The sequence below is a fragment of the Struthio camelus genome, chromosome 1 (genome assembly GCF_040807025.1).
Source record: "Struthio camelus isolate bStrCam1 chromosome 1, bStrCam1.hap1, whole genome shotgun sequence".
NCBI classification, from domain to species: domain Eukaryota; kingdom Metazoa; phylum Chordata; class Aves; order Struthioniformes; family Struthionidae; genus Struthio; species Struthio camelus.
In genome coordinates this window covers 39540941-39558130 of record NC_090942.1, presented here as the reverse complement: position 1 = coordinate 39558130, position 17190 = coordinate 39540941, and the positions used below count along the sequence as shown (strand labels likewise).

The following is a 17190-nucleotide window of genomic DNA, read 5'->3' as shown; positions in this document are numbered from 1 at the left end:
GCCAGCAGTTTGCCAGGCCTAAAAATTGACTTATTCCTTCGTGTGTAGTACATATTTAACTCCTATTGAGGTTAATTTTTTTAAAGAAGTCAGTGATGTTAGGTACATACAAAAGTACTTCCATAACTAGGGAAGCTGCGAATAGCCTGTCATGGCCTCTGTCACGAACGTTACCCATTTCAGAGTGGGGCTCTGAACTGCAGAAGTCAAGAATCCAAGAGTTCTCGCAGGCAGAAGGATCCTCTTATATGGGATTATTTTCTGTACCAGAGCTTGAAAATACTTCCTCAGTCAGTATTTAAAAATAATTCTGTCCAATTACTTTTTACATCTTTCTGGTCTTAATTGCAAGGAGCTGTGGAATTGCACAGCTGGAATTGTCACGTAGTGCAGAGGCATGCGCTACGCCGGGCAGACCTGTGTGTGCTGGGGGGGCGGGTGATGAAACCGCCTGTTCCTTCTCTCAGCCTTGTTGCTGAAATACTTGCACTCGAAAACTGTCAGTGTCCACCAGAAAGTAGAGGGTGGTCTTAAATGTACAGGTGGCATAGGAATATCCTCTTTCACGGAGGTTTTCAGGTTGCTGAAGAAGATAGATGACAAGGGCATGTATTTATCTAAGGCCAGAATCTGGCCTTGCTGGAATTAGCATTCTGTTATGGTTGTGGCCTTTCTTAGAGTATTAGCCTTTTTTGGAATTATGTCTTGGAGGGAGGTTGTGCTTTGACTGATGTTCTCAAAGCTTCCACCAGCACAGTGAAATAAAATTAATTAAAAGTACAGCAGGGACTCAGTGCTAAGAATTACATCTGAGGAACAAATGAGAGACACTGCAGACCTGTTTCCTTGTGCTGCTACTTGAATGAGGGATTGTTGGACTCTGTAAAAAACGGTGCTTGAAGCAAAATCATAGGTCTAGATATATTTGTGCAAATGAAAAGAGTGGAAAACGAGAAAACCTGGGGAGAGGCTGTTCTGTTTGAACAGTATCTTAGAATCAGTAATGATCTGCAGGATTATGGTAGAAATATTGTCTTCCTAGTAATTTAGTTAATACTGTTTTTTGAAATTCGGATACCTTGTACTTTTTTGTCTGGTGGGAATAAACTTCGAGTGGAAAGCGAGTGTGCTTGGTGTGTAGTATTTAGCACTCTTTCAAATCCTACAGACCTTTCTCTCTTGCAGCGTAATTTCCTTTGGTTACTGCGTTATGTTCGGAGGAACACCTAGCTGGTGTTAGCTCTGCTCTTCTGAATATACTGCAGTATTTTTCATATGTAAATTAAATTATCTATTATATATAATAATCCCACTTGTGAATAGTATTTAATACATATGAACTGTATCTAACATTGTTTAACTCTTTATTTGGTTTTAAAGGATTTATACTATTAATGGGAAGTTTGCAAATTTGCTTGGTAGAAGTCTTGAATTGCTTCTTTTTGTGCTTACTTTTCACTACTTTACTCTGTTCTATCTAAATAACTCCCTAAATGAGCAGTGTGATTGGAAGAATATGAGTGGTTTTATGTTCATTTTGTCAAATTTTTGTCAGGACATTTTATCACATTAGCAAGCCTTTTATTACTATTGATATTGTCAGAGAGCTATATCATTTCTTTTAAAAAACAAGCGGAATACTAAGTTGTAACTCAGCAGAGTTGGTATGACGAGGCTTCAGGCGGAAATGACATAGGAGATCAGGTTAATTCACTCCTGAGCTTGATCTGGATAAGTGCTAGAGACCTGTTTCATCATCTTGCTTTTCAAGGTTGTGGAGTTAATAGTGAGTGAGAAAGTACTGTCTCTATAAAAACATTACAGAGAGCACCTGTTTCGCTTTACATATCCCCAGTTTTGTTTGGTGTTTGGATGACAGAGTCAAGAGACAGGCAAGACGGACACTTTTTGTCAGAAGGGAAATGCAGGCCTTCCCTCAGGTTGGCACTTCAGCGTATGCTTGATTTTAAGTCCAGGAGTTATTTAAGTCAGATGTTAAGAGGCAGACATCCTCAAAATGGAATTTATTTCTCTTTCTTTGTGTTACCTTCTTTGGTAATAAACACCAGGTTGGCTTGCATGGAATTACAGCCAGGTGCTTGAAGGCCTGGATATATCCAGGTGGCACAAAACAGTAAAGACACTTAAGCTAATTCATGGTCCTTGGAAAACATGAAGTCGAGTAGAGGAAAATATTAAGTTTGCCTTAGTTTCAGATGTATTAATTCAACCAACCCCTTCCCCCAAAAAACCCTTCGACAGCAGAAACCCCTAGAAAGGAAGGCAGATAAAACTTTCATGAGGATCATTGTAAATCTGGGGCACTGCGCTTCACAGCTTCTCACAGTATAGTGGCCTTGCCGGTGCCGCCTTAACACATGCTGAACTTTTATCATCCTTTGGCCTTCCCTTATCCCTGCAATATCTGTCTTAAGATTGACCCATCTCCCCCTTGATATCTGCTTGCACTCAATAAAGAGCCTACTGCAAAGTTTGCAAAGATAAGCGACTATATATTTCATGATGCAGCTGCCACCATCTTCACCCCCACTTACCTGGCTGGAGCAATTAGAATGTCTCAGGTTTTAAAATTGGGTCATTCAAATAAAGCATGACACAGCAGTGCATGTATATGTGTCTCATTACCTTTCCAGAAAAGAACCGTTGCATCCAAGGAGGACAGCTTTCTAGTGCTGGTGCTCAAATCTGTTATAATTTATTTGCCAGCTGTATTGATTTTAGACCATGTAATGGAATATAGATTTTTTTTTAAGATCAGTTTTTGTGACACTGACTACTTAATCATAGACTGATATTTTTTAAGTACATTAAATGATGTCCAAAAATTTACTTACTATTACGGTCTGGTAATTGTAGTTGCCAGCTCTTTTTTTTCCCCTTCTTTCTTTCTTAAGTAAGATTCTGATATCCTTACTATAATGAACTGCAGCATCTTGCTTCATAAGTATTCTCTCTGAAGCTAATGGGACTACTCAAGGAATAAAGCTGTAAAGCTGGCTGGCAAGAATATCAGAATCTCACCCAGACTGTCATCAGTTTTTCTAAGTCATTTTAACTAGCAGCTAAACTATATTCTGCTTTACTGCTTTTGTATCTTATCAGAAAGAAACCTTGTAAATATCTGAAGATATTTAACACCGGCTATGGGAGGTGACTTTCTGAAACTTGTTTCTGTATATTTTGGAATTCCATGTAGCAAAATTCATTTTGCAGCGTTACAGGTAACCATTTTCAAGACAGGGTCTGAGACAGAACCAGCAAATTTCTCAGCTGCTTTGAATAAACCACTGCTTAAAGAACAAAAGAACTACTTCAGTCCACTTTTAATAAGTTCTTCTCTCTGTTTAATAAGCACACTATTTAAAAAAAAAAAAAAAAAAAGCCCAGTGGCTGGTAAAAGACGTTGTGAGTCAGTGGACTGGCTTTCTGTAAAAAGTGTTTCTTAATCCGTGAGCATTTTCCCCTGAAGTTTGTTCAGAATTTGATCAAACTCCAAAACTTGAAGCCAGAGCCCCATAAGTGGGTTTTGGCTGCTAGGTGAGATGTTCACCCAAAATCTGTCAAACTGCTAACTCTTTTTTAGTCACATTGTTTTTTAATTTGGGTTGGCAATGAAATAAGAAAGGCAATTTGGTTTTTTGTTTTCCTGATACAACAGCTGATCTGCAGAACTCACAATGCATCACTGAACTTGCTTTCCTTTGAGGGAGGTCTTTACTAGTAAAAGTAGGGTGGAGGCCTGGGACTAAGACTTAGAATCGTGGAATAATTTAAAGAGTAACTAAAGGAGTCTCTGGAGGTAATTTGGCCCAATCCCCTGCTCAGAGCAGGGCCAACTTAGATCAGGTTGTTCAGGGCTGCCTTCAGTTGAGTTTTGAAAATCTCCAAGGATAGAGATTGCCCAACCTCTCTGGACCCTCACCCTTCCTGAGACTAGACCTGTATCCAGGATCTAACTTACACCAATTTTTAGTACGAGCAAATCTTGGAGAAGTATCTCCCATCTTCCTTCCCTCACTGCCCCCAATGTGATTCTATCGCCTGGATCCGTGTGGTGAATCTCAGGCTTTTATGCCTGTTTGTCGTCTTTGGAGGTTTGCTATTTGATAGGGACTGTTTTTTTTAATGGCCTTTTAAAAACAAAACTCAGAAGTTATGTGTAAAAATGGAGAGTTAAGGCTGTACAATGTCATTTCAAACGTATTGTGTTAGTTAATTAGGATACATTTTTGAATTACACAGTCAAATAGTTCTCACTGGGACTCTTGCTTCCCTGCCCTCTTGGGAGAGATGAAACTGGGCTGTGTAGCAAAGAGGACTGTTGTCTCCAGCGCTCCTGCTTCCTTTTTGAGATTGCGTGGAGGTTGCATAACGAATAAGGTGGAGGACTGCAGAAAGCGAAAGGAGGTGATCTCATGCTCAAGATACTTTAATGCTACCCTGGAGAAATTAGTTTTATCCTTGTCCGTGCAACAGAGCTATGCTGAGGTGCTAGTCATTCCACAGGGGAAAAAAAAGCAAAAAACAAAAACGTATTTTCCACAGGTGGCTGCTTGATTTTCTAGGGAAACATTGAAATCCTAAGGTCACATTTGCAGAAACGCTGAGCATTTGCAGCTATGGCTGAAAATGCCAGTGGTTGTGTTTTGAACACACAAGGTATTATTCGTTACAAACTACTGTGAAAAATTAGGGCATGAGTATCTCAAATTGCTCACCCCAAGTTGTCATACTTTGACCTAAATGCTCCCATGTTTCGTTTCCTCATCTGTGAAATAAGAATAATAGTCCTCAATCTTCTTGTGGGGGACAGAGCCTGTTCACTAATGTTTGGGAAGCAATCTTAGGCTACCGTGATGTGCAGTGCAAAAGCTCAAGAGAAAATTAATGATTTTATCTCTGCAACAGAGCTTGAATAGTCGCGGTAAGTACGTCACGGACGTTGAACAACAAGATTAAAACAAAGCGTGGACTATCTGCTTATTAAGGGCCTGCCAATATGAAGGGAGTTTATTTCACACTGAGCTTTGTTTGCTGCCTAAGAAAAGGCTTTCCTCCACCAGACACGATTAATAGCATGGAATAACTCACCAAAAAGTGCTGGTTCAGGTTTACTCAGTTTGAAACTCAGTTCATGTATGATATCCTATCCTTGCGACCGCACAGACTGTATGGATGTCTCATTTTGGTATCTGCATTTTGGTCCTTTTTTGATTCCTTCTCCGTTCCAGTACCTTTATTGCGCTGTTCCCCTACCTAGTTTGTTTGCACTTGCACTTTTGGAACAATAAAGGATTGTTTTCGTTAGTTCTGTTAATTGTTGTGAAGCAGCTCAATAAAAAAGATCTGAGTATCCAAATCTCCAAGCGTCGGTATTGAACAGCAGGTGACGCATAACAGCAGAGACTTAGGTGTAACCCAGAGGGTAAAAACACAGCACTTTTTTTAATAGAAAGTTCGTGAAAACGATACTTAAAAATTCAAAGAATATACTAATTGGTGAAACAAACCCAAAGTTTTAGTAAATCATGAAACTGTCATATAATTTAGATGTGTTCCATGTATGAAAGTACGAGAAAGAAGCTGTGAAAATTGTACAGCTTGCAAAAAGTTATTTTCTATTCTCTAAGTTGGAACATATGCATTTTCTGAAAGCATGGTTTTTTAGATAAGCTTCTCAAAGTTCTTGAAAATCTTTGTACCTCTGTCTTCTGGGTTTTCAAGACACTGCATTTGAAATACAGTTATTTAGCAGTAGTTAAACAGTTCCTTTGTCATTCAAAAGCTTTCTTGGCCAGGGCAGCCAGGGTTAACCAGGGTCTTTTAGAATATTGTATTGGAAGTGTCATTACTGTTAATGCACCTTGTGGTTGCTGTAGGAGAAGATCTGTCTTTTTCTACCAAACAGAAGAATCATGAGCTGCTAAAGTGACTGACGTCAAGATTTTGTAGGTGATCCTACCCTAACACTGGAAGCTTTTTGGTGGTTGTCAGTCCGGCGTTGGAGCCTAATGGAGAAGCACCTTCTGTGCATGGGTGCAGAGGCCTCGGTAGGCACAGCGTAGAAATGCCTCAGAGCAGCTGAAGAGCCCTATGTGGGCAAAGCCATTAGTATTTTCAGGAGAGCTGAGACCTTACGGCACATGGCAATGTTTTAATATTTGCATGCTCTTCTATAGCAACGCTCCCAAGAGTCAATCTGCATTTACCACATTGACTACCTCCTGACCACAGCAGCTGGAGGCAGTAGACTTCCTGATGGCAGAGAGCAGGCACTGCACCTCTCTCTAAAAACGTATCTTTTGTTATCCTCAAGTTCTGCCCACTGCAGATCTTCAGCAGAGTTTTCTTCTGTAAGCAAACACATGAAATGCCCTAAAATTTTGTACTGAATGAAGCTACTCCAAGAAATGCTCTTTCGGAAGCAGTCAGTCCTTGTCATCATCTTCCTTGTGGTTTTTGGGGGTAGTTAACCGCTTCCCTTAAGCCAAAGCCAAGCAAAATTGCTTAGTAGCATTGTAAGTGGCTTGCAGAGCTGTCCAACAGAAACACATCAAATACTTCTGCACAAATCATTAAATACTTGCAATGACTGGCATTGTGGAGCAGAGCTTCCTTTTAACCATGACGGACAAATAACAAGTTGGAAATTATGTCAGATACCTCCCGAAAGAGATGAGTTAGGTGTGCAAGGAGAGAACTGGTGGGGTTTTAGTAATCTGACCCTTGCTGGCATTGCAGCGGTTTCCGTGTGTCTCCCCAGTACAGAGTGGGAAAAAGTCCACAGTACTTAAGGCCATGCAGCAGTATAGAGGAGCAAGTTCCTCATCAAACGGGCTACCGGTTTGCTTCAGAGGAAGCAGTCACAGTGAAGCAAGGATCTGTGTGATGTAAGCTACATCTGTGCAGATGTGGTAACTGCATCTCAACCACTGTGCCACAGTTGTCCACAGCATCTCATTTGTTGTAAAGCAGTTGTCTCCTTTCTCATCCAGGGAGCACTATCTTCATACCTCCGTCTTAAGCACAGAAGGAGACAGGAGTGGATGTAAAGGATGTGGCCAAGCCTGCTCTGTAGAAATGTTGCCAAAGTAGCTCTGTTGGTCAGGATTATGGTAAAAGGTGTTTTATGTTTGACAGAAATATTCTGGCAAAAGCTCCACGTCAGTAGTTGCGCTGAAAGGTTCTGCTAACAAAAGTCTCCCCACACGTGTCGTACCTACATAGCATATTATGATGTATCACTGCAGCTGTGCTATGATAGCTTTGCGTGGGTCAGCCCTGGCCTAACCCATAGCACGAACTTGTCAAGTTGAATTCATTTTGCACCAGTCACCTCAGTTCAGACATTTTCTAGTTTTTTGCAAGCAGCAGAGTTTGCAATATTAATGCTTTTGTTTGTTTGTTTTTATTTATGTATGTTTAATGTAGGGGGGGAGAATTACAATACAGACATATAATGTGTGTGAAATATTGATGTACATACATAATTAGCACATGTGAATATATACAAATAAAAACAGATACTTATGTGTATTCTTCATTGCAGCTCCATCCAGTAGAAAACCAGGGGACCCTCTGGTTATTTCTGATATCAAGAAAGGAAGTGTTGCTCACAGGTGAGACATTCAAGCTCCCAGTAGAAACGTGTTTCCAGTGTATAGCCGGTCAGACTCAACTCAAACAGAGGGAGCATGTGAGAGACTTCTTTTATTTTGTGCGCACTAGTTACAAGTGAAGTGGCCACTGTATTAAGGGAAAATTGTTTAGAAAAGAGCATCTAAGTTCTGTGCTTGTATTCATGTCTTCTAAAATACCTTGCTTTAATGTTATTAGTATTTCATGTTAGCCTGTTTGTTTTTTCACAGAACTGGGACACTAGAACTGGGTGATAAGTTGCTTGCAATAGATAACATTCGACTGGACAATTGCTCAATGGAGGATGCTGTCCAGATCCTTCAGCACTGTGAGGACCTTGTAAAGCTAAAGATCCGCAAAGATGAAGATAATTCTGGTATTAGCTATGAGCCTATAACAAAATAAGTATATTTTCAAGTTTTTTAGAATGCAGGTTATTCTTTTGCATTTAGACTTTGGAGAAATGATTTTATTAAACGTTACTGATTTTTGCTAACGCTAGTTAAAAATGTCAAAGTAAAAAAATGTTAACGATTTATAAATTTTTTAGTTGCCTCAGTGGCTGTATTGTCTGCAAGAGCAATGCTGCAAAAGGAGTTCTTCTCTTTTCTGGAAAGGCAGTTTTCCTTCGGATGTAGCCATATAAGGTTGCTCTTTCTCTTGAAAGCATATTGAAATTTTCTCTGCTTTTAAGACTGGAATCATGGATAGCAAAGCATGGTCCATAGGCCTCAGTTCTCCAGCAGAGTGGTGAAGTGCGTGCTTAATCCATAATCATGTAAACTTGACTTCAGTATGACTGTTCACATGCTTAAAGGTAAGTAGTACTTTACATACTGTGCTGGATGGCTGATGGGGGAGCAATGTATGATCAGCCTAGTGGATGTACTGAAGTTGCCATTATTTTGCCCACTTACTTATACCTATTAATATTCCTGGTTCTTCCCAATTATAGATTCCATAGAAACAAAATTTTACCTGGAGATACTAAAGCAAGTTCTTATTATGCATTCTAGTGACAAAGAAAGTCAGATAATTATAACTACCATTATTACTGCTCTTTATATTATAGTATAAAACAAAGGCATGAACTGTGGATTCTCTTGTCATAAGCGTTACACCGTCTCACGCTTGCATTCAGCAGAAGGGTACTGCCTGTTGCACCTTATTATTTAAAAAGATTAATCCAAGTGTAACTGTTGAAATGGTGGTTAGAATTGCACTAGAATGCTTTTAACTGATACAAATCTTTTCTACTTCTGAAAGCAAGCAGAAGGTATCTCCTCAGTATAATCCATACAAGGCAAAGGCGGACACACTTAGCACTGGGTTAAAATTGGCTTTCAGAAATCAGTTTTGATCCGGCAAGGCGAATGGTTATTGTGGGCGTGGATATTGTTGTTAGGCCCCCAGCAGCTAGCATTTGCTAAGTATGGTTGGGACGTCTTGGACAAAGGCTGGCCTCGCTGGCCATGGGCTGTGCAAGCAAAGGACACCTGACTGACAGTTGCTTTGTAAAACTGGAGGGGCCGTCATTGAAATGTTCATGGCAGCCCAGGATCCCTCTTCTACCTCCTTCCCACCATTTGGAGGTTCCCACCTCAGTAGTACCTCTGTGGAGAAATTACCAGGAGCCTGCAGAAGAGGGGCACAAGCAGAGCCTTGTAGAAGAGATAACAACTTCTCTCACGCTTCTAAACACTGTTGTGGGTTTTTCTCAACCCATGGGCCTCTTTCCAGGACAGCTTTTGTTTCCATTGAAGTTGATACGCATTTTCTGTTATCTCCACTGCAATGTGGATTTTAGTCTTTATCCCCGTGGAATAACATTTTTGATCTCTTAAGTACTGCACACCAGAATAGCTGGCACAGATTTTAGTCATGTGGGATTCTTATTCCCTGGAATACAAATGCATATTGCTTGTTTTACAGTTACAGTATTTATGTATCAAGTACCTCTGTATCAAGATTCTCATACAGCTACGGTGACTTATCCAGATAGGACTGAGGTCACTGAACCTACTCAAACGTAGATGGACAACTCAGGAACCTACTGAACAAGGTTCTGTATACAAATGGTTCTTTTAGCAGTTGAATAACTGCCAAAGCATGATTAAAAATGTTTAAAGCAGATTCCAGACGTTTGAAGTCTAAAATGAGTGTGTCCCCTGAAATTATAAAAAAAATTAGGAACAGTGGCAAAGCAGTAGCAAAGGTATAACAAAAAGTGCACCGCAATTAAAATCAATTTTAATTATATTTGCCAGTTATGAATACCTGACTGATTTTTCTCACAAAAAGAGCAACTGTGCTTTTTAACTTAGCAGAACAAATCATTAATAAATTCACCGAGAAAAGAAAAGCCTGATGCTAACAGATGAGTAAGCGTGGAGCACTCCACAACAGTTTCTAAATTACAGAATGAGGTTAAGTTTTTAGCTTTTTAACCTCTCACAACATCCTTTTTTGAAGAGGGCAGGGAGGAGGAGTTTCTTCCTCCCTAGGTTCTCATTCCCTCTGTCTTTCAAACTCTTTCTTTTGATGTTTATTTTAATGTATTGTAAGCTGCTTCTAGCTGTTCCTTCAGCCTTCTGTTTTTCCTTCCTCCACTCTCTCTCCTACTCCTCCCTGTGCCTCACAATTGAATGTAGCTCAAAGCTGTGTTCCTCGTAGGCAAACCCGCAAGTAAAGCCAGCAGCAGAGTAATATATATAAAGTGCTGCTTCAGGCTTTGCACTTTAGTCTGTATTGATGACATCTTACTCTGAAAAGCAAGAGACCAGTAGAGAGAGCAGAGGCATTGCAGCACAGAGGATCTACTCTTATTAAATGTGGTTTCAAAGAATTGTCCACAATTATGTTACTTTGAGAAAAGAAAGAGGGAAAATCTCACAAAACATGAGACCCCAAAACATGCGATAATTTGATTGTATTCCTTCCGCAGATGGAAATAATGTTTTCAGCAGAAAGTACTGTTCTCCGTTTTTTTTCCTGACAGCTTCCCATTCTGAGGCTAATTTTATCTCCTGATTAACCTAATGGCTGCCACCTTTTTTAAAATATCAGAGTTCTTAGCTTTCATGGCAAAACTGGCTTTCATTATGAATTCAGGCTGCATGTTCTTGAATAGCAAGCCTTCCTGCTGCCTGGCAGAAACACTGAAGATAATAATGTAGCAATTTGACATTTGTTACGTTCCATCATTAATTTTGTTAACGAGAGCTACCCAGAAGAAACACATAAGGTACCGATCTCTTTTTCAGTTCATTCACTAAGTTCTATAAACTTTCAACTGTAATGCGTCAGGGCTGCTGCATGATTAACATCATCTTATTCACTTGCCGTTGATAACAGAAACATCAGAATTGTGTCGACACTTAGCTGATACCAGCTATTGCGTTTTCAATTAGTCTGGTGGTTTACTTTTCATCATTCTGTTGAAGTGCTGCAACGTGTGAATGCCACAACTGTCTATGTAAATATTATCAATGTTAGATGTCAAAGGATTTGTCGTTGATCCATAATTGGTCTAAAAGGCAACCAAGAACTGCCACTCTTTCTGCTGTACAGCGGCAGCTTCCTTGCTAGCCCACTGTATGCCCATCAGTGGCTCCAGCAGGCTCTTGGGCATTTCTTGGAAACAGAATTTCTTGTCAGGTAAAGCATAGTCTGTGTGAACCCTTGAACCCTATCGAGAGCCAAGACCCTGTTGATAATATCGCAAGTAGGAATACAAGGCCAACACGACATGTGAGAGACCTGGTGTTCCTTGCCGAATAAGTACTGCTAATTCTCCTTCTGTCTTTTCATTTTATATGTGTATGATTTCCTTTATTTGGATAGCAAGTAGGAAACAGGAGGGAGTAGAGGTGGCAGGAAGCTATAGACTTTAAGTTCGCTGCAAATTGAAAAGAGACAAAATAGCTTAGAAGATAGTAATGTCCCTCCAGCTCTGCTAAAGTATTATCTTCGGCATTAGAAGAAAGCAACTCTTTGAACCTTTGCTGGAGATGCAAGTTTCTTTTTTCCTTTTAAAATTGTACTAGCTGCATGAACAAAAATGGAAACATTAGATATCCTACCTTGTCTCAGGTTAGTGCAAGTAGCATTTGCTGAATGGGCATCCTAGATGTTTTCCGCACTCGTTGAGCCGTTCAAAATGACATTACACAAAGTTCTAGGAAAAGTTGCCTGCCAGGCCAGACACCCTGGCTGAGTACCAGTATCGTAAGACGGGCAAGGACCATTTGTTATTTTGATCTGAGCAGAAATCTGAAAATCTGACATTTAAAACCTTAAAATACCCCCTCAGAACTAAAAGATATTGCAGTTGGTTGCTCTCTTGCTCTGATACTTGTGAGTAATAGGTAAAGAGCATGCAGTGTATGAATACAGCAGCCTTTCTTTTTGCTACAACACCTGTTAATATATTGTTTAAGGAAAAATACATTGCATTTAGCGTTAGCCATTCATGCACTCTTCTCCATTTCTGGTGGTTGTTTGGTGAGACCACGATTTCAAAATAATACAAATGAAATCAAAACTAATGCAGTCGTTGTTTAGCTTAGCTGATAAACACAGAATTCAGGAGCTATTTTTGATTACATCTGTTATGAAAACTCAAAACTTGTCCATCAGAAACATGGAATATATTCCAGATTTTCTTAGTAAAACAGCTGTTTGTCTTATGATGACATCTGACTTTTCCCACTGTTATTTTAAATAAGTTTGTTTTTGAAACTTTTGAATTCTCCTTGGTTTTAAATGCCCTCCATTCAGTTTGAGGAAGAGAAGAACAGTTGTATTTGTACAATAGTAGTAACATGTCTCTTCTCTAATAAAATAACCTGAAGTTACATTTTAATATCTAGCTATCAAGATTTTAAACAGAAAAAAACTAAAAGGAGGGGAGTTTTGCTGTTGATTTCAATATAATCCTATTTTGGCATAGAAAGAGATTGCATGAGAGAGATTTGTTTTTTGAAAATAAACCAGCATAATATGATTAAGAAGTATATCTGAAATGTAATCCTTTGAAAATGTTGTTTGATTACTGGTCACTAGTCTGAATGCGTTATTTTTTTCATTCCTTCTTTCATAAGAAACCAATTGCATCCCCTTGGCATTTATTGCAGATGAACAGGAGAGCTCTGGAGCAATTATTTATACTGTTGAGCTCAAGCGCTATGGTGGGCCTCTTGGAATTACGATCTCTGGTACTGAAGAGCCCTTTGATCCCATCATCATTTCCAGCCTTACAAAAGGAGGATTAGCTGAAAGGTAAATTGGAAAACAAATTGTTATGCAGCGTTCTTTTTGTCAAGATAAAGATTTCTTTCATTCACATGAACATAACAATTTTCATGATTTAGCAATATATTTTTTATGTTTCTCCAAATCTGAGTTTACAGTCTTTTTTCTGTCATTTTATGATCATCGGTTGCCAAGTTCAGGAGCATGAGGGATATCTTAACAGGATGTTCTTAAACAAGTTGTACCAAACAGAGCAAAGGATTGTGATCACTTGGTATGATCCATCCTGAAAGCCATATTAGTGAAACAGCTGGTTACTGGCTCATGTTGCCATTGTCTGTTCTGTTGCAAGACTTCTAGAAACATTGCATTTGTTTCAGAATTTATTGAGCTGTCTGAGATTACACTTAAACAGATGGGCAGCAATGAATATCATCCGTAGGTGATTAACTCAACTACTGCAGTAAAGCAGAAATCTGCATTTCCATGCCTCAGCTCTGCTATTGTCACTGCAACAAAGGTGACTTGCTTTAAGCATCTCTAACACTAGAAGTACTCTAACACAGCTGTAAATGCAAAATGAAATGAAGAAAGGGACACTTTCCTGTGTCTAAATATGCAAAGAAACTGCCTTTGTTGCTTTTTATGCTCCTCTTTTCACTCTTTTACTTCTCTCTTGCTGTAGAACTGGGGCAATTCACATAGGAGACAGAATCCTAGCAATAAATAGCAGCAGCCTGAAAGGAAAACCTTTGAGTGAAGCCATTCATTTATTACAGATGGCAGGAGAAACTGTCACCTTGAAAATCAAGAAGCAGACAGATGGTGAGTATAGCCCAAGTAGCATGAGTGCTCTTTGATGAGTGTGTTTCTACACAGTAACAAGCATTTAGGCCATCCCTGGAAAAAATGTCATGTAAGTAGTGAAAAGCACATTCTTCGAACTGTACTAAAGCTATGACTACCTCCTCCCTTCTTTTTTATAATCCTATTCAGCTACCAGTCCCAAGAAGTTTTCTGTCCCCGGTCACATAAGTGAACTGAGCGATGCTGAAGATGAGACCTCTACTGCCCAGAAATCTGGCAAACTCTCAGACATCTATTCCACTACAGTCCCAAGCGTTGACAGCGCAGTAGAGTCGTGGGATGGCTCTGGTATTGATACCAGCTTTGGAAGTCAAGGTACTATCAAGAACGTAACCAGCGTTTAAAGCAGAAATTACCATGGTTGACCTTTATGGTTGACCTTTATGGTTGACCTTCCTTTGCCTTAGAGAGAACCTTATCTGTACCAACTTTAAACTGTATGACATGCTGGTGTCTCATTATGACCACGCACTTTGCCAGGCAGCATAATTCCTTACACTTGGCTGGCCTCAGATTCATTTTTTATGACAATGTGATGTGTTTTGAAGCATTTATCAGTACATTACAGGCGTTTGCTAGCTTTGCTGACATCTGAATAGCCCAGTCCATAGCTCATCCACAACTAAATGAGTTTATCCTTCAAATATAGATTAATGCAAGGCAGAGAACACACTGACGATGTTCATGAATTTGAACATTTGATGGCCACTTGCTGTAATTTTTAACTGACAGCAGAAAAAATTTATTTTAAACTGCTGAAGAGGGAACATTATACATTACTTATGATTTGTTAATCTTTTGCTTCTTCCTCATTCCTGTGACATGAATGTCTAACTCTCAGCCCTCAGAAGCCATCCTTCTGTTTACAGAGATGATTTTAATTAACACTAACTTTTATACTTCTGTTTGACTCTTACTTAATAGGATTTTCAAATAATTTCATTGTAGTTCATATGGGAGAAGACAGATTTATTTAGACAGTGGAGGACACAGACATCTTGTAATATTCTAGATAACAAGAAAAGTAGCTTCCAAACAGCTTAAGTGTTTTATTTAACCCTCTTTAAAATGGTTATTTCCATAGTAATACAGGTGTGTCCAGTACCTTGCAGATGTTTGAATAGACAGATCCTTGCCTCGGATAATTTTTTCTTGCTCACTGTGGTTTCGTGTGTTCTTTCAGCGCTATCTTTATCTTTCCATTTCTGTCCGTTGCCTTCCAGGAGCATGGGCTCATGGTGGGCTGAGTTGTACCCTCACAACAGAGCTGAAACAACAGAGCCCTGCCCAGCAGGTGCCCATATAGACTGAAGTTCTGTGCTGATTATGTTCATGGCTTTTCTTTAATGTGTCCATTCAGTGAAACACTGGCACTTTCTTCTGGAAATCCTTTGATACCTGCTGAGCTCCATGAAATCAGAAAGTAGCTGGTGTCACTGCTAACAGCCAGCTTTTGAAGTTGTTTAATTTTCAAATATTTCTTACGCTTACTGCTTATACTTTGGTACCAACTTTCCTTTAAACAAGACAGTCTCAATACATTTAGTTATAACTCCCTTTTTCTACATTTTACTTCTACCTTACTGCTACATAATACATTTCCTTTGCTAGTTGATGTACTGAGTTAAACTCACCCTGTAATTTGTATTTCATTGGAGTTACAGTTGGGATGAATTTGTCCCCTTTTCTGTTCTTACCCATTTTGGTCAGCTGATCAAATAAATCATGTTAAGATTTCCTTATGATTTTTAGAAGTAAAGGAGGAGTACTGCTGAGAAAGTACCAGAATAATAGTTCTGTTTCCTGTGTGAATCGATGGTGTTTGGACTAAGTCTGTTCCGCTGTGGAAATGGTTGAGGCCCAGATTGCTTTCCTAAATCCTAACTCTATGAACAAACTACCAAACTAAACCAATATCTATCTCAAAAGAGGTCTTCTTTTAAATCCCTTTAAAAAAATCAGCCCAGACTTGGCTGGGTACATGCCACTTCTGTTAAACAGCCTGAGTGTAATCAAATTTGTGCCTTATCTCTTGCCGTGGTACTAACGTGACCCACATTTCTATTAAAGTTCGTTCTGTCTTGACCTGTCAAGTCGAGTTTGGCTTCTCTCCAAACCTTTCTTGGCATAAGCACAGGCTAAGCAAATTGAGGAGTATGGGGAATGCTTCTGGAGCACCAGATAATGCTTTATCCTATTAGTTACTGATTTAATGCTGGTGAGCAGTATTTTCTCTCCCACTTGAATTACCGCCACATTTTGCACCTGTGTCTAATGTGGCTGCCTTACTCACCCGGAGCCCTCTCACACAGCATTCGTGTTTTCACAACCAAAACCCTTCCTAGAACTTGTGAGTTAGTATCTGCCGGTTAGCTGGGGAAAAGCACGTAACTCTCTAGTTACATGGGATTTGCGGGAGATAGATAGGTTTCGACTGATTTATGGAAGTGAACTGGCCTCATTAGAGAGGTGACAGTAGAGATATTTGTTAGTCATCAGCAAAATAGAGCTTCCTAATCCAACATGCACATCAGGGAACTCCACCTACAGAGACTAGAAAAGGAATATGTCAAGATCAGACAAATGTACAGCAGCTCCACAGCACTGGGTTTTGCTCACCAGAATTCCCCAGCGTCAAGCTGTAACAAGTCAATCCATATGTTCTTCTTCGTACATCACTTGGAAACCAGGCTGTGTCAGGCTCTTAGCTGGAATCCAAATTACACTTAATTAAGTATAAGAAGTACTAGTGAACTAATATCAAGGTTGCTTGTATGATAAAAGCTCCCAGAACTAAATGCTTCAGCTCTCAAGGCTGCCTGATGCCGCTTACACAGCACTGAAGCATTTGGAAATGCCTGACAGAGAAATCACTTTCCGCTAGGTGAACTTTCCAAGGATGTACGCTGGTCCTAGGCACGTGTGCTTATCATGAGCCAGGCCTTTCCTCATCTCTTAGAGCCCGAGACAAAAAGCCAGGGTTTGCAGTTGCTCTGCTAAGAGCAAGTCCCCCTTGCCCAAAGGGGCCCAGTACGTGGATTCCCGTGTTGGCCTTTTGCAGGGCAGAGCAGCCATGCAGAGCAGCGCAGGGCTGTGGTTGCACAGTCTTCACCTGTACGGATGAGTCCTGGCCTCGATGTTGCTGAGACAGCCGCCCTCCTTCCTGCTGTGGGATTAATCCAGTTAACGCTCGTTCAGGAGTCTCTGCACCGTGCTGACTTTTGAATCTCAGTAGCCATAATATGGATAACTAGTATTGTGTACAATCAGAGCAGGAACTGGCTCCTTGTGCCACACACCTCCCACATATCCTATCGGAGCCTGTTCTCGGGAGCCCAGTGGAGCTGCTGCGCTGGTCAGAGACCTTGGCTACACCTGCGCATCTGCTGTCAGCGTTAAATTACAGCTCTG

At 40.0% G+C, this 17190-nt stretch overlaps 1 protein-coding gene across 6 annotated transcripts in view; it reads left to right on the top strand.

Annotated features, from left to right (window-relative positions):
• The window catches only part of GRIP1 (glutamate receptor interacting protein 1), a 349131-nt gene that overhangs the window by 312689 nt on the left and 19252 nt on the right, over positions 1 to 17190 (top strand). For all 6 annotated transcript variants that reach the window (XM_068934961.1, XM_009671746.2, XM_009671742.2 and 3 more), the window contains 5 exons: positions 7571 to 7640; positions 7890 to 8035; positions 12795 to 12939; positions 13598 to 13737; positions 13909 to 14094. In XM_068934961.1, the coding sequence (XP_068791062.1) occupies positions 7571 to 7640; positions 7890 to 8035; positions 12795 to 12939; positions 13598 to 13737; positions 13909 to 14094 (687 nt within the window). The remainder of the gene's footprint in view (positions 1 to 7570; positions 7641 to 7889; positions 8036 to 12794; positions 12940 to 13597; positions 13738 to 13908; positions 14095 to 17190) is intronic.